The following is an 18,584-nucleotide window of genomic DNA, read 5'->3' on the forward strand; positions in this document are numbered from 1 at the left end:
GCTCCTAACCACTAGCCTGCCTGCCTGATTATCCCTAACCGCTTCTGCCTGTCAACCTGATCACCCCTAACTGCTCCCCACTGTGTAACTTTGGACCAAGTCTGGCCCTCAACTTACTCATCTATAAGAATGGCAATGGATTTAATGAACAGAGTCAGGCACACTTAATAAGTATTTGTTTCCCTGTATAATGCAGTGGAAGAGACATGATGATATGGAAGGACTCTGCCCTTTCTCTCTCCCAGGGAACAGTCAGCTACTGCTGGAGAAAATCCTCAGCAGGTCACAGTCACAAACCTCACGTGAGAACTCAATGCTGCCAGGAATCCTACTGTATTTTTCCAACTAACCAACTCTCCCATTCCCTACTCAGGCAGTTTCAAACCTTTCTCACTCTCAAAAATCACTCCCAAACCCCCACCTCCAATTCTTCCTTTTTTCTTCATAAGGAAAAGAGAAGATACCTGGTAGCCACGGTCTTATCTCCCCATGTCCAAATGCATGAACTTGTCTAGATTCCATCTTCCTTCTTCTCTATTGCAAAAGAGGACATGTGGAGGTATTTACGTTAGGCAATATGTCCACTTGTGCTTTGGGAACCATCCCAACCACCTTCAGGAACCTGACACCATTATTATTACCCCTTCTCTCTCCTAACAGCTTTTAAACTTGCCTGTCTCCTGCTAACAAAATAAAACACAGGGCTCATAGGATTGCTGGTGTTTCTAGTTACCAGCTAAAGCAGTGGTTCCCAACCTTTTGAATGCTGTAATCCTTTAATACAGTTCCTCATGTTGTGGTGATCCCCCAACCATAAAATTATTTTCGTTGCTACTTCATAACTGTTATGAATCGTAATATAAATATCTGTGTTTTCCGATGGTCTTAGGCTCTACAACAGCAGTTGTCAACCTGTGGGGTCACCTAAGACCATCAGAAAACACAGATATTTACATTACGATTCATCACAGTAGCAAAATTGTAGTTATGAAGTAGCAATGAAAATAATGTTATGGTTGGGGGTCACCACAACATGAGGAACTGTATTAAAGGGTCGCTGCATTAGGAAGGTGGAGAACCACTGAGCTAAAGTAAGACTACCATTGGGCAGAAGTGGAACCATGATTTGTAATTTACTTTGTTGGCCAGCTTTAAAATTATATTTTTCTCGGCTATTATCAAGTTTAAGTTGGGAATTATTTGCCTTTATCCACATTTTATGCATTGATATTTTACTCATACTTTTATATTTTCCTCTTTCAAAGTAATGTCCAGTGTGCCCATATTTATGTGATAATTTTATTATTCTTTGTCATTATCCCTGGGTTGTCAGCTCATTGAGGACAGATTCTCTGTCTGTATCCTCAGTGTTGAGTGCATAATAGAGCTCAGTAATTATTAGTTGGAAAAAAAAATGAATGAAGGAATGAATTCTCTGAGACAGAGCCAGCAAAGGACTGTCAATCAGTTCATTTGAAATTAGGCTGATTCATAGATGTTAAACATTTTAAACTGTGTTCATCATTATACATCATGACATCCAAATATGATCATTGAACGTGTTTAATTTTTTTATTGAGGCAATGGAAGCAGGACTCTCAGAGGTGAAAAGTGAGTTACAGTCACGTGATGATCTCTTGAGAATTATAGAAATGGAACGACTGCAGTTGCACAGAGAATTATTAAAAATAGGAGAGTGCCAAAATGCTCAAGAAAATAACAAAAGGTAATTCTTTATATTTAGCAGCCTGAGAGAAACTACTCAAAATATACTGTTTGGCTTTTTAAGAACTTTATATTTGAAACTAGAATTAAAAGTCTCTTTGTTTTGTATTAACATGCTGTTAATTATTAGATATTAGCAATAAAATTAATGGTTATTTTATCTTCAAGATTAATATATTACATAGAAAAATATATCATGTTCTGGTTTATGGATATGTATGTGTTATACTGAGTCAGAAATTTTCTTAGAACTTTTATTCTTCAGGATGTTATTAAAACAATACTATAAAGCTGATATTTAATTATATATAAATAAGATTTATTTCATATTTTCAAAATGCCTCTAGTTTGCCTATAAACTTGTTAACTTTTTTACCGGTAAATATTGTATTTAATTTTGCCTCCACACTCATCACCTTATCAGTTCCATTTAAGGGTTTTGTTAGAAATATTTTTCTTCTTTTTAAAATCAGACAGATATTGCATATTCCATAACCACAAAGAAAATGGACTGTTGGAGATTATTAAATATTTATGCTTGTGAATAGACAGTGTGATGGTTCCCACCACTCACTGATGTTCTAATTCTTATTAGAACTTGAATCCTTCTCAATTCTGAAGGCTATTGCCAGACTAATGATAGTATTTTAAAAACTGAATAGCCAAATGGTGAGGGATGTTTTATTGAAAGATGACTACATTGTTTTAAAGGTAACATTTATTTCTTCAAAGTTGTGGTACTTGCCTGCCTGAGGTCTACCCTTTACAAAAATGGCAAGTAAAGATTCTTAAAAGTGACCTATTGTATGTCTCACCAAGGATGGTAGAATGCCTCCTATTAGGCAGTCAGCATTATTGAGTGCTCTGTATACAAGCTATGTATCATCATCACCAATCATTAATAAATCTATTGGAAATATATAATGTGCAAGGCACTGTTCCAGTGTAGTGAATTGGTGAGAAATGTCTTCACACAAGGAATGTATATGCCTAAAAACATAAATTTCCCCAAACAGCAAACTGCTCAACCACGTCTCGCGTTTTTGTGAAGTGGAGCTGTCTTACAGGCCAGTGCTAAAGCAGAACCAACTTCCCTCAACTCGTGATTTAAGCTAAAATCTTGCAATTATTCACATGTTTGGCCAATACAGCTCTTTTGTTATGCCTGGCTGCCATCCTCTGTTTATGTTGGTATTTATTTTGGTCTCCAAACTACATCTTTCTCATTTGGATCATATTACTCAGTTCTAGTATTCTGAGAGTTGATGAACAGTTATTTAACTTTCACAGCTTCTATTTTACTTTAGACTTTGAGCATAGTCTTCTCAGCCTTCATTTTTCCCATTGAAAGTTCCTAATCCTAATTTGTTCTCATTTGAATGTGGTACTGCCTTTATATTATTATATTTTGTTTTCTTTTATTTGGACTCTGTTTCTTCTTTATAGTTGTGTTAAAGTGTAGCAGCCCCTGAGAGCAGACATACAATAGTTTTAGAGAAGTAGCATTGTAATGTTTTTATTCATGATCAGAACTTTCTCAATAATGCTAAGATTTTGTTAGCTTTTTCTTTTTTTCAGTTGTTGAAGCACCTTGGGCTGATATGTTCTGAGAGTTATTAAAAATATTTCCAACACTCCTTTCCTATGTGTTAAATAATAGTTCCCTTATGTATTTATAATATATTACCATTTACATTAGCATGACTATTGTTCTCTTCTATGAACTTATCCACATTGAAGTTTGATATTTGTTCTATTCACTCAAATTTACAAGATCATCATTAGGATTTTACCATTCAGTTTAGCATTCCATCCCCTGAAGTTGCTTAGGAAGAAATGAAAAAAGGAAAATTCATTTTCAAATATGAAAGTCATAGCAAATAAGAAAATGTTAAGATTGATCTTGAAATAGCATTTTAGGAGAATACTGGGTAAAATGCTCCCAATACATTTACTGAGTGAAAAATACTAGTATCATAAAAGAAGACTGAAAAATAATATTTAAAGTACATTCTAATTGTATGGAAAATGTGTATGTATGTATACACATGCATAGTAAAAAAATAAAATAAAATAAAATAAATATACACAAAATGCTGACAATGTTTTTTTCCTGGAGGACATTATAGCAGCAAATATACTCCATATTCCGTTTTCTATACTCAACATATACAGGATTTCCCCCCAACATTATATATATACTTTGAATAATTATTAATTCCAATAGGTTAAATCTGGAAAGAAAGAAACAAATTGAGCTATCAGTGTTAAATGTGTATACATTTTTGGACACTCTGTATATTTGATTTTAAAAACATACATCCAAGTCTAGACACATGTATCTCAAGGATATCACTATAAATATGCACCTTTTAAAATATCTCTTTATTTTTAATTTCTTCATTAGTTATTTTTCTCAGATTTTGTTTTGGTTATGTGACTTGGGTTTTTTATCTATGGACCCTCTTACAAAGTTCTTTGGAAATCTAAAATTGTACAAGTGTGTACATTTCTCAGAACCCTGGACTCGACCAAATTAGTCAGTAAATAGAACACACACTGCTTTCCTTGCCTAGTTATCTTTATTTTTTCTGCTTTAATGATTTTATTTTACCGACTTCCCTGACATACACATTACCTGCTTATACTATTCTAACCTTTCTGTGGAAATTGTACATTTTTATACTAATTCTTGCTTTTGCTCTCTATATCCATATGTGGTTGCAATTCCATTTTATAAATTGAATAGCCAAAGAATAGATGTAGTTGAGCTCTCTCTGAGTAGCCTGTCAGATGCAATCATTTTGGAACACTTTTATGGAGCGGTTTCTCCCTCAGATTCCTGCTGACATAGTTTCTTTCCATGCTGTAGAAACAACTCAGGTGTGTTTCCTTTTCTGATGGTTCCCAAGCTATTTTATTATAGAAGACAGGTTTTTTTTCTCATCCAAAAATCTTGCCTCCATATGCAAACCAAGTATTCTGCCAATTTTTAATGCATAATTAAAATTGCATATTAATTGCTAGCTGTTTTTTTTTCCAGCTAAAAACATTCACACTCAGTTAAATATGTAAATACTTATGAGAGCTGAATGTATTGTAACTTGCAATTTCTGTACCTTGAAATGTTTCCAATAAACTAATAATCTATCAGTGATGGTCTAAATTAACACTATAATACAATTGATCAAGTTAGCTTAATTTTTACTTCTTTGGATTTGTAGACTTGAATCATCTTATTCACCTTCTATTAAAGAACCAGAAAGGAAAAGGAAAGAACTGTTTTCTCTGAACCCAGATCAACCAAATCATGAGAAAGAACTGACTAAGGTATGGAAAGTAAGGAGCTCCATTCTTCCAGGCAGCCTTTCCCTGGGGGGGAGAGGGAAGGGAGCCTTCCTTTTCATTCCCTTCTTTTTCCTTCTATATTCTTCTCCAAGCTACTAAAACTGACATTCTTCTGTGTGCTGCTATAAAAACCACAGACACTAGGACATCACTCTGCCACGGCAGACTGCCTGTGAAACGTGGAGGGCTTGTAGCTCCATGAGAGAGAGCATATAGCAAGAAGTATGAGATCACAGATAGGCATCAGCCGCATGTTAGTGCACAAGTTTGGGGTTGTGTATGCAAGTTGCTCACGGTCCCCATTTCTAGGATGGGGATGGGGATGGGATCATTAGTACATAACTCCTAAGGCTGTGATGAGGCTCAAATGAGCTACTTAAATAGCACTTGCCATGGCCAAGAGCTGTTCTAAAGCCTTAACAAATTCTAATTCATTTATTCCTCACAACCATCTTATAAGGTAGGTACTACTATTATTCTTTGTTAATATTTGAGGAGGCTAAGGCTAGGTAATTTTCCCCAATATTATACAACTAATCTGGCAGAGGCCAGATAAGAATCCAGGTGATCTGGCTCAGAGTTCATAGTCTTCCTCTAAGTTAGAATCCATAAAATAATAACACATGTGAAGTGCTTAGAACAGGGCCTGCCTTGCTCAGAGGAAGCACCTGGCAGACACTGGCTGCTGTTGGTATAGGTTACGCCCACGTTTTTGTCACTGAGCCCCTACCATGTGCCAAGCGCTCTCCCAGGAGCTAGAAATACAAGGATGAGTAAGACCTGGGCGCTGGGGTTCTTCAATCCTACAAAAAGTATACTCTCTTCTCCCTCTAGGAAAATCCAGTAGTGGCTCTCTTCCATGGGTTTATCACAACTACTACTCACTTCTCTGGGTCTTTAGGTTTGACGATCACACAGAATATCCAATGCGGCATAATCTAAACAAATGCTAAAAGTAGGAAAAACCTGGGTGTAGTTTTGAATTACCAGCACAGTGCCAGACACACAATAAGTGAAAGTAACTATTCGAGAATGAATTCATTAATATTAAGGCTCAGATCTCCCAAAAGTGTATGGGGTCATAACTTCAATTATTGTTTGTATAAATTCAATGAACATTCACTGAGCATCTAGTAGGACTACTACCGTGTTTCCCCGAAAATAAGACATCCTCCGAAAACAAGACCTACTTACAGGTTTCCTTCTGAGTGAAATATAAGGCATCCCCTGAAAATAAGGCCCCCTAGGCTAAACATGAGAGATTTGGTTCACTGATTCTGAAAGAAATGGAGTCACAAGAAATTCACCAGGAAATTCAGAAATTGGATTGTTATGGTGATGTTCTAGAAGATGATTACATGATTATCATTGAATAAATTAGTAAATTCCTGATACTGTAGGAGTCATTTGTCTGGTTTGTGTTGACAACTACCGTACTACCGTACCGTACAGGTAATAAATTTCCTTTATTTTCATTTAACAATAAATGTGTACCGTATTCTTCTTCATGGAAAAAATAAGACATCCCCTGAAAATAAGACCTAGCGCATCTTTGGGAGCAAAAATTAATATAAGACACTCTTATTTTCGGGGAAACAGTGTAGCTATTCTGCTTCTTTCTGTAGAAAATGTGAAAGATAATATGAAAGATAACAGTGATGTGAAAGATAAATCCTGTCTCCCAGAGACTGACTGTGAGGCAATTATGATGTGTAGGAAAGGTGATGTGAATTAATGGCCATTTTCCTTGTATTTTTCACATATTCCCATAAAACCGGTTTTACTAGCATATAAAACTATAACTTTAAAACACTGTTCTTCCTGGTGCCTCCAGTGGATACATTATGTTAAAATGTTGATTAAAGCCACCTAAAGTGTAGTTATACTGTTGTTAACCTCATAGATCTAGAAAGAGTACTAAAACTTTGAGTAATAGGAGGAATATACTGATGTTACACTGTTTTGCTATGGAAGGAGAGAATACAAGACACAAATCTCTTCAGTGGCTCTGGGAGACCTGTAGATCATGCACTGCCCTGCAGAAAAGGTAGCAAAGGAGTTGTGTATAAATAGCTATAGCTTCCAGGAAGTATTTGTGCAGAGCATTTTCATTCTCTGGTAATAAAACCAACAAGTGCCATATATCATGTATCTTCACTTTTTAACATACAACTAGCTTTAGTCATTTATTTGTGATAAAATTGACATTTTTAATAAAGCCAAAAATTATTTATAGCTAGGCAAGTTAATCTCATTTAGAAGGAAGTTTTGCAGTACAGTGTGTTGTTTTAATAACTAATTGGGAAGAACAGTTCACTCCATTTTCATTATAGCATATTCATTTTCCAACATTAAAAACAAAACAAAACAAAACAAAAAAACAAAAAAAAACTACACCACAGGGATGCAAACAGCAAAATTCAAACTGGGACCAACTACAGAACAACCTAGTTAAAAAAAATTATAAGGAAAAGCCTGGAGAGAGAAGATGGGAGATGTAAAGGGACTTGTAACATTGTCCCCTTTCCTCATCTCTTTTGCTCTCAGGATAACTTAGGCTCAGTCAGGTCCTTGCCCTCTGAGTCTTTTTTTTCTTTTTTCTTTTTCTTTTTCTATCTGTTAAGTGATGGGGTTGGATCATGTGATTTCTGAAATTCTGAAAGTGTCAGTGATAAGAATGGAATCAGATGAGTGTTGGTAGCAAGCTGGGGCTAGACCAGGTTTGCCTGCTTTCCAGGTCAGGGCACCCCACTCCAGCTCTCCGTGTGTGAGCCACCCTCCGCTCCCAGAGGGTCCACAGCACAGTGTTGGTCCTGGAAGCAGACTGCCTGTCACCAGAATGTGACTGCGAGCAGATATGTGAATTTATTCTTCTAATCTGCCAAGTAGAGACATGTGTGGGGATTAAGTGAGATGATGTATGTAAAGCACTTAAAACACACACAGACACATAGACAAAGAGAAGCTTTAAAAATAGAGGATCTAGCCCTAACTGGTTTGGCTCAGTGGATAAAGTGTTGGCCTGTGGACTGAAGGGGCCCAGGTTCAATTCCAGTCAAGGGCATGGATCTTGGTTGCTGGCACATCCCTGGTAGGAGGTGTGCAGGTGGCAGCTGATCGATGTTTCTAACACTCTGTCCCTCTCTTCCTCTCTGTAAAAAAAAAAAAAAAAAAAAAAATCAATAAAATATATTTAAGAGAGAGAGAGAGAGAGAGAGAGAGAGAGAGAGAGAGAGAGAGAAGACCTAGTCACAAGGTGCAGCTCATAGTTTCATTTCAATTAAGTAAATTTTAAAAAATGCATTACACTTCTGATATAATTTTAAATTTGAATACTTCCTGGATATTTGAGGATATTGAGGAATCGTTAGTATTTTTAGGACTTTCTAGAGGTAGTCTGGCTATGTTTTAAAAAGAGAGGGTGATAGGGGGAATGCCCTTGTTCTTTCACAGAAATATCCTGAAATGTTCACAGACTAAATGAAAAAATATCCACTTTAAGGGCAGTGCCTTGGGGTAAATTCACACATGTCTCTGTGGACGACCTCTGTAGGACCCTGCAGCCTGACTTCTCACAGCACACCCAGTCCCAGCCACTGCAGGCCCCTTTCGGCTCTGAGTGTGCACTCACCCCTGTGCCTGGGCTGGTTCTGTGCCTGGGAGCCCTCTCCTTCTCTGTCTTCCCTCTGGATTCCGTTTACCCTCCACCATCAGTCTGATGTCCCTCCTCTGGGAACCTTGCCCTGGCATCCCAGGCTTGGGTAGGAACCCCTCCGCCACGTTCTGCCTCTATCGCAGACTGCTGCTGATTCCTATTGGGACACTGTGTTTTAACTTGTTGATTTTTCTGTTTCTCCCAAAGGACTGTGATTTTTTAGATTAGTGACTGTGAACTTTATCTCCGAGCCCCAAGAATTAGAGCCAGTGAATGATACACAGAAAGACAGTAAGAGGCTAGACTATGTAGAAGAGGGGTGAGATATAAGAAAGAGTGAAACAGAAGAGGCAGAATTTGCTACTTGAATGCATTGGGGAAAATGAGAGCAGGAGGAGTCCAAGGCGATCCTGAGCTAAGATTCCACAGGCTACGGAAGGAGGTGATATGTTTTCATGAATACATTAAATTTGAAATTTATTATAACATGATTCTGAAAAACATAGGATTTAGTCACAAAAAGTTCAGCACAATTTAGTAAAAAAGAAAAAAAGTACTGAAATTTAAAGCCAGCAAACCTAGGTTGCAGTCCTGGCTCTGTCAGCTAGTAGCTTTATGACTTTGAGCAAATCACTTACCCTCTCTCAGCCAATTTTTCTCCCTAAAAAATGCTTGCTCTGGATCATAGGTTCAGGACTCTTTCACCACAGCTCTCTGGGGTGGTTGCTCAGTGGGCATATAATTAAGTTTTACAACATGAGTTAAGTCCCAGAATGCACTGCACAGCACAGTGCCTGTAGTTAACAGTGAGGTGTTGTGCAGGTAAACATTTAAGAAGATAGATCTCATATTAAGTGCTCTTACCGCACACATGCGCGCACGCACACACACACACACACACACACACGTTAAATAACTAAGGGGCACAAGGAAATGGATATAATTATTACCTTGATTGTGGTGATGGTAGCATGAGTGTGGGTCCAAACTCACAAAACTGTGCACATTAATTATGTAGTTTTTTTGTATACCTATGAAAGCTGGAGGAAAATGTCTGGTAATACTTTCTTCCCCTTCCTATCAAAGTAATGTCAGCAGCAGGTGATGATTTATGTACAATAGAAAATAGAAATCAGAAATGAACATTTGAAATCGGAAGAAAAAAAGTAAATGAATCATTATTGTGCTATCTGTTTTTAATTTAGCATTGATTAGAAAATGGGGGTGGGAGGGCCTGCCTCTGTTTTAAGGTCAGGTAAGAAGAATGAATGCGACCAGTACAAGCCTTCAGCTGCTTCATAAATAACAGGACTTGTGAATGCTCCCTGGGCTCTCTCTGCTGCAGATAAGGAGCCAGCTCTACCAGGAGGAAGAGCACCACAGCTGTGAGCAGGAAAGAATGAGGAACGAAATCTCTGACCTAACGGAGGAGCTTCATCAGAAGGAGATCACTATAGCAACTATCATGAGAAAGGCTGCCCTTCTGGAGAGGCAGCTGAAGGTGGAGTTAGAAATCAAGGAAAAAATGTTAGCAAAACAACAGGTATGGGAGCGGAGGACAGCCCCGCCCAGGCCTTTCTTTACTCAGTGCAGATAGCGGCCCTCCTTAGGAGAGAAGCATTGCATCTCGGTATTATCTCTGAGACTAGTGTCACAGAAATGCTTTGTCACATAAAACCTTTGTGAGATCATGTGAAGTGCCATCATAAAAGGACTAGGGAATAAGCAACAGTGCAAGATAATTTCATTAAATCTCATCCTAAAATTTTCTGTGACCCATAGTTTGATCACCCCCCACAGTATGCTTTAGTCAAAGATTTTCTGAATTTGTTTTCTATAGTTTCCTTCCATTAACATTTTTATCCTTTTAAAAAGCCTCTATTCCAGTATTCCCTGGATACTTCTCACCCCAATTTTATATAATTTCTTTTAAGGTTTAAAAAACTGGATGTTGAAACATGAAAACTAGTTTACATTTACTCAATGTAAACTAGTTTTCATGGTTCATGGCTAAAAAACAGCAATTATAACATTCTGCTGTTACAACTCTGCAAGTAACTTCCAAATCTTTCCTTCCTCTCTCTTTCCCTCCCTCCTTCCCTTCTTTCCTATTTATTTTGAAATTCCCTTAACCCCTTATTCATCATCAAACTGATAGCCTGCTATTCCAAGCATAGGATTTATCTACCTTTTTTCTCCCCCCAAGTCTACAGGATTTGAGAGTTCCATTCAATAACTTTTTAAGGGTCACTTCAGAAATAGCAAGGCCATTTAAACCTGTGTATTATAAAAACAAGAAGAGATTCAGCCTCTGCTCAATTATAACCCTTAAGCCGATTAATATGTACAATCCACAGGAAAATAGCATGAATGGGATGGTAGCATTTGTTGTACCTGGGATATTTTACACATGTTAGCAGTGATCTGGGTCATTGAATTGTGAATTTTTACTTTTACCATTATATTCTTATATTGTTTTAAGGCTTAGTCAAGGGGAATATATTTTGTAATATTTGAATTACAAAATGTTGAATTGTTTTATATAGAAATGAGTCCTAGATAAATAAAAGGGTAAATATTACGTTCTAAGTATTGTCAAGTAGAAAGAAATCTGGGGAAAATTAAATTAGAAGAGAAAATGAAGTAGCCACCCCCCAAAAATAGGAAAGTTTGCAAAAATATCAGAATGAACAAAATTAACCATGAAAGTCATATTTGCATATTGTAAAAATTAATCAGGTAGTAAAGATGGTTAATGGACAGTTATTCAAACATGTTTTTAAAATTGTGATTTTCAGGTGTTAATTTGCTTACAATAGAAAGTAGCCGTGAGAAAAAGGAATTTGAAACTTGAAAAAAACATGTAAATGAATCGTTATTGTGAGTTATCTAATTTTAGCTTAGCACTGGTCAGAAAAGGAGTGTAAAGTGGGGTCTACCAAATGCAGGTGAACCAAATGAGAATTCCTGATTTATGATCATTGTGCCAAAGAAGTGTTCCCTTCACTCCACTTAGGAAATATTCATATTAACAATGTAACATTAATTGTAATAGGATCGTGAGCTTTCATTATGAAGTTTATATTCACTTTTCCCTACTAATCTCCTTTCAGGTCTCAGATATGAAATATAAAGCGGTCAGGACTGAAAACACACATCTAAAAGGAATGATGGGAGATTTAGACCCTGGACAGTACATGGTAATGTGATGAAATCATTCAGTAAATTGAACAGACACGACTTGATTGGCCAGGGTTTACTCACATTACTTGCTGAGCACTTCCTGCAGGGTAGCCAATATCTTGCACACTGATTAAACTTACTTTTATCTTCAGGCTAAAATAGTTAAATGTCTGGTTTCTGCCTTATTCTTGTCCTGGATTGGGCTCAATTCTGATCATTTCCTCAAACTTCCTTGCCTTTTGTCTTGCTATTGCCTCTGAAATCTCATATTCTACATGGCCTGACTCAAGCGTCAACCTTCCCCTTGAAGCCCTTCCCCCTCCTTTCCCGCCCCTGAAATTCCAGTCAGAATGAATTTCCATCCAAAACTGGTTTGTGTTTTGGTCTGACTTGTTTTGTAGTTTCTCACTTCACCGCTGAATGGTGAAGAGAGATCATGAATAGGGACCATGTCTTATTAACGTTTGTATCACCATCACTTCACAGCAGCAGGAGGACAGTAAGTGTTCAGGGAATGTTGGTTGCATAAAAAGGATGAGTAAGTGAATGATTGAGAATTGACCTTGTGATTGTAACCGGTGGCTCCACGGGTTTACACAAGGCAACTTCAATAGTCTCTGTGCCTTTCAATTCAACTGTTTGATATAACAGTTGAGGGTTGGGTTTTATATGTAAATAGGATAGCGCTTATTTATTGAACTAATGAAATACCATTGTTACTTGTTTGCCACTAATTTGCTCTAAAGGAAAATTCTGAAGTAAAATATTTTTCTACTATTCAGGGCAGGAGGAAGATAAGAGAGGAGTATGGTAATTGCTTAACCTGGCCTTTGTTTCCCCAGTTGTGAAATGAGGGAATTGCCCACGGCTCCTTCTGAAGCCCTGGTGCTGCATTTCTGCAGCAGTATGTACTTATTCTCATAACAAATAGTCCGTATTCTAGCATCAAAGAGTAGATGCTTTCTGGAAGCATTCCTCCCCCTCTTTGGGCCCAGTTATGGGTTCTGTGGATAATAAAGAGCATTATAAACTGATGAACCAAAAGATAGATATAGAGACAGTAAAGCAACAAGCAGATTGTCAAATTACAGCGGGGAGGGGAGGAGGATCTGGGGGAGATAATAGATCAACCGAAGGACTTGTATACATGCATATAAGTACAACCAATGGACATAAAACTATGGGGAGGGAGGGGATATGGGGGAGGGAGGGAGGGGGGCAAAAAAATCATTAAAATATGTTAAAAAAATAAATTAATTAATTAAAAAAAAAAAAAGTAGATGCTTTCTGGAAGCATTCTTTGGGCCCAATTACAGGTTCTGTGATTAGAGTACTATAGATGGATAAAAAGTAAAGTGTATTTGGTTTCCCTAGCTGTTACATAAAATCTTCCTGATACCCAAGACTTTTATTTCTAAACACTGGACACACAAGTTAAACTGTATCCTGCCCCCATGGGTGTCACTTTTTTTCTTTCACAAAATGGTTTGTGTTCTTTTAAAAAAATGTCTTCATAGCCCCCACTGAGCCTGCTTCCCTGAGACCTGTAGGCATTTAGCTTTGTTTATTTATTTGTGTTTGGTTTTTTAAAATGAAATAAAACAAAGATGTATAAAGAAGAGGTTAATTATTCCTACTTCTATCCCCAGTCCTAGTTTGGACTCCTGAGAGATCCAGTGTAAAATTCTGTAGCGTTTTCTCTGCTCATGCACACATGTACAGGGCATGAGTCGAGTGTTCTTTTACAGAAATAAATGTATACTATGCATAATCTGCCTTTTGACTACATATAAACATCTCTACAAGTCAGTAGAAAAATATCTTTTGATTTTTCCTAATTTCTCAGGAAAAAATACATACTTATTTGTAAAATAAATAATTTTAATAAAGTGAATCATAATTTATATACTCATGATTTTAGTGCAGTCTTTTTTCTTGCTTCTCCCTTTCTCCTTCCATGTCTCTATATCACCTCAATTCCCATCTACCAGATAACACATGTTAACTATTCAGTAGGTATTATTTTGTACTTTTTTATATATATGAATTCACATTTGTGTAAATATACATACATACGTATACATATATACGTATACCTATTTAGGATTTTTAACCTTTTTTTAAAAATGGATTACATTATACATACTTTTCTGTGTCTTGTTTTTGTTCACTCAACAATAATATCCTTTGCAAATCCTTACTGGTTTAGATCTGTGTCATTCTGTATAACAGCTCAATAATATCACATGATGGGAATGTATCAACATTTATTCAACTATTTTTCAGAATTCACTCATTCATAATTAATTCAACTCTGTTTCTGGGTTTTTGCACAAACAAACAATACTGTAAAACATCCTTATGCATATATTCTGAAATAACTCCATAAAAATGGAATTGCTGATTCAAAGGATGTGTATGTTTTAATTTTAAAACATTTTGTTGCCCAGCTGGCATGACTCAGTGGAGAGCGTCAACCTATGAACCAAGGTTATGGTTCCATTCTGGTCAGGGCACATCTCCAGGTTGTAGGCTCAGTCCCTAGGGGGGGGCGTACAGAAGGCAACCAATCAATGATTTGCTCTCATCATTAATGTTTCTATCTTTCTCTCCCTCTTCATTCCTCTCTGAAATAAATAAAAATATATTTTTTAAAAAACATTTGTTGTCAAATCATATTTTTACCTTTTTCTTTCATCCTTGCCAACAGTATATGTTATAGTTCTTTTAAATTTTTGTCTGTTTGATTGGTGTAAACTGATTTCTCAATAGAACTTTAATTTGCATTTCCCTAACTACAGTGTGCATATTTTTTACATTTTTTTGGCAATGTACTGTAAATTAACTATAGTCTTTGCTCACTTTTCTGTTGGGGTTGTCTTTTTCTTGTCAGTTTATAGTAGCACATTTCTAAATGTATTTTTGTAAGTTTATTTACAAATCCTTTTGCCATACAAAAGGTTTTAAACCTTTATTTGTCACACATGTCTATCTTTTTGTTTGAAACTTTTGAATTTCCTTCCTTGAATAACAAGGTTCTTCCAATGACTACACAGTATCTATATTTTTCATCTAAGTCTTTAATCCATTTGAATTGTAATTTTGCATGTGATAGAAAACAGAAACCCAATTTAAACTTTTATATCAACGTGAAGTTCAGTTTATCTAGTTTCTCCTGGTAATTTTTTATTGGATTCCGTTTGGAATTAAGTTTATGTATTAATGTTGAAAGAACTGGTATTTTTATGATAGTATATTTTCCCATCCAAGAATATGACATGGCTTTCCATTTTTTCATTTCTAATTTTATGCTCTTCAATAAGATGTTATGGTTTTCTTTGTATAGGTTCTGCACCTTTATTTTAAATTTATTTCTCAGTATTTTATAAATCTTGTCACTGTTGTAAGTGCAACAATTTTTATTCCACACATAAAATTTATTGCTAATAAAGAAAAAAATAAAAAGCCAAATTATCTGTTAGTTCTAGTAGGTATTTTCCTTGAGATTTGTAAGTTTTTTTATTTATATAAACAATTGTATCAACAAAAGCTTTATCTCTTTTCTTTTGTTTGCATCAGTTGTTTTTGTCATATTGCAAATTAATATTAAATAATAGTGAATACTGCCCAGACGGCATGGCTCAGCCGTTGGGCATTGACCTTTGATTCCCAATCAGGGTATGTGCCTAGGTTGTGAGCTTGATCCCCAGTGTGGAGTGTGCAGGAGGCAACCAATCAATGATTCTCATCATTAATATCTCTCTCTTTCTTTCTCTCTCTCTCTCTCTCTCTCTCTCTCTCTCTCTCTCTCCCTCCCTCCCTCCCTCCCTCTCCCTTCCTCTCTGAAATCAATAAAAATATATATTTTAAAAATAATAATAATAGTGATTAGTGACAGATTAGTCTAATTCCTGATTTTAGATGAAATTGTTTTAGTGTTATTGTCCAAGATAATATTGTTCTTGATTTATGGTTCTTATATCTTTCTTTCTTAATCCTTAACTTAGAGTTAAGACTTGCTGCTAGTTTTTATTAAATGCCTCTTCAGTATATATGATATCACTAGAGGTCTGGTGCACGAAATTTGTGCATGGGGGCGGGGTCCCCTCAACCCAGCCTGCAACCTCTCCAAACCAGGACCCCTCGGGGGATGTCCGACTGCCAGTTTAGGCCCGATCTATCAGGTTTATAAATCCATAAACTGGCAGTCGGACATCCCTCTCACAATCCAGGACTACTGGCTCCTAACTGCTCACCTGCCTGCCTGCCTAATCACCCCCAACTGTCCCCCCTGCTGGCCTGGTCGCCCCACGTAGCCTGCTGTTCAGTCATTTGGTTGTCCCTCACTAACCCCCCTGCTGGTCTTATCACCTCAGGCAGTCTGCTGGTTGTTACTGTTACTGTGATAGCATCCTGGACAATTTGCATATTCCTCTATTATTAGTATAGATGTGGTTTTTGCTCATTAACTTGTTGATATGTCACAGACTATGGCTGGCAGATATTTCCCAATATTGATCCACCTCTGCATTCCTGGAATAAACATTGTTGATCATTGGGTTCAGTGACTAGGGCTGCCATAACAAAGTACCACAAACTGGATACTTCAAACTTATTGTATAGTTCTGGAAACTAGAAATCCAAAGGTGTCCACTGGGCCATGCTCCTCTGAAACCTGGAGGGGAATGTTTTGCTGGCCTGACTATAGCTTCTAGTGATTTTCCAACAATCCTTGGCAATCCTTGGGATCTCTCCAGTCTGCTGTCTTCACATGGCTGTCCTGTTTCCATGTCTTTGTATCTTCCCTCCTAGCATGTTTTTCTCTGTATCCAATTTTTCCTTCTTTATAGAACACCTGTCATTTTGGATTAGGGCTTATCCTAATGATATCATTTTTCACTTGATTAGCTCTGTAAAGATCCTATTTCCAAAAAAGATCACATTCTGAGGTACTAGGCTTGTTAAATTACAACCCTTAAAAGCTATACTTGAACAATTTTGATGTATTACTGAATTCTATGTGGTAATATTTTATTTAGAAATTAAGATCTATATGTGTAAATGATATTTTTATATATTTCTACTTTTTTCCTACTTGTTTTAACAAGCTGTTTATGTGGGCTTTATAATATAAATTGGGAGCTTTCCATCTTTATGAGTGGACTAAAAGGGTTTAAGTAATATTAGAAATATCAATTCTTTATCAATTCTTTAAAAGTTAGAAAGAGTTTAGCTGTGAAACCATCTGGACATTGAAGTTTCAATGCAGTAAATCTTCAATTACTTTTCCATTCTCTTTTAAGATACTTGCTATATTTAATTTTTCCCTTCTCTTTAGGTTTTTTATTTATTTTTGTTTATTTGTTTGTTTTGTAATTTGTATTTTTCCAGGAAATTTTTATCCATTCCAATTTGATCTTTTGTTATCAAAGGTAATAATATCCTACAATTCTTTTTTTTTTTTTGCTTTTATTTTTTTTTTAATATATTTTATTGATTTTTTTTTGCACCCCTGCCTCCCACACATCCCCTCCCTCCCCAGAGTTTTGTGTCCATTGGTTGTACTTATATGCATGTATAAAAGTCCTTCAGTTGATCTATTATCTCCCCCAGATCTTCCTCCCCTCCCCTCTGTAATTTGACAGTCTACTTGTTGATATACTGTCTCTATATCTATCTTTTGGTTCATCAGTTTATAATGCTCTTTATTATCCACAAATGAGTGAGGTCATGTGGTGTTTCTCTTTCATTGATTGGCTTATTTCACTCAGCATGATGTTCTCCAATTCCATCCAGGTTGCTGCAAATGATGAGAATTCCTTCTTTTTTATGGCAGCATAGTATTCCATTGTGTAGATGTACCATAGTTTTTGGATCCAATCATCTGCTGACGGGCACCTAGGCTGTTTCCAAATTCTGGCTATTGTATTGTAGATTGTGCTAATATGAACATAGGGGTGCATATATCCTTTCTGATTGGTGTTTCTAGTTTCTTGGGATATATTCCTAGAAGTGGGATTACTGGATCAAATGGGAGTTCCATTTTCAGTTTTTTGAGGAAACTCCACACTGTTCTCCACAGTGGTTGCACCAGTCTGCATTCCCATCAGCAGTGCACGAGGGTTCCTTTTTCTCGGCAACCTCGCCAACACTTGTCGTTTGTTGATTTGTTGATGTTGGCCATTCTGCAGGTGTGAGATGGTACCGCATTGTTGTTTTGATTTGCATCTCTCGGACAATTAGTGACTTTGAGCATGTTTTCATGTGCCTTTTGGCCTTCCTTCTGTCTTCTTTTGAAAATGTTCTATTTAGGTCCATTGCCCATTTTTTAATTGGATTATTTATCTTCCTTTTATTTAGTTGTATAAGCTGTTTGTAGATGTTGGAGATTAAACCTTTATCAGTGGTATCATTTGCAAATATGTTCTCCCACACTGTGGGCTTTCTTGTTGTTTTGTTGATGGTTTCTTTTGCTGTAAAAAAGCTTTTTATTTTGATGTAGTCCCATTTGTTTATTTTCTCTTTAGCTTCCATTGCCCTAGGGGTAGTGTCAGTGAAGAAGTTCTTTTGGCATACGTCTGAGATTTTGCTGCCTGTGGATGCTTCTAATATTTTTATGGTTTCCCGTCTGATGTTTAAGTCCTGTATCCATTTTGAGTTTATTTTTGTGAAT

General features: G+C 36.5%; 1 protein-coding gene across 1 annotated transcript in view; it reads left to right on the forward strand.

The window, feature by feature from the left end:
- DEUP1 (deuterosome assembly protein 1) overlaps positions 1 to 18,584 on the forward strand; it is a 74,733-nt gene that overhangs the window by 39,128 nt on the left and 17,021 nt on the right. Inside the window, exons 7-10 of the mRNA XM_045577583.1 lie at positions 1,581 to 1,726; positions 4,950 to 5,055; positions 10,074 to 10,271; positions 11,842 to 11,928. Of these exons, the coding sequence (XP_045433539.1) occupies positions 1,581 to 1,726; positions 4,950 to 5,055; positions 10,074 to 10,271; positions 11,842 to 11,928 (537 nt within the window). The remainder of the gene's footprint in view (positions 1 to 1,580; positions 1,727 to 4,949; positions 5,056 to 10,073; positions 10,272 to 11,841; positions 11,929 to 18,584) is intronic.

This window comes from Pipistrellus kuhlii, unplaced genomic scaffold, assembly GCF_014108245.1.
Source record: "Pipistrellus kuhlii isolate mPipKuh1 unplaced genomic scaffold, mPipKuh1.p scaffold_m20_p_9, whole genome shotgun sequence".
Taxonomy (NCBI): Eukaryota; Metazoa; Chordata; class Mammalia; order Chiroptera; family Vespertilionidae; genus Pipistrellus; species Pipistrellus kuhlii.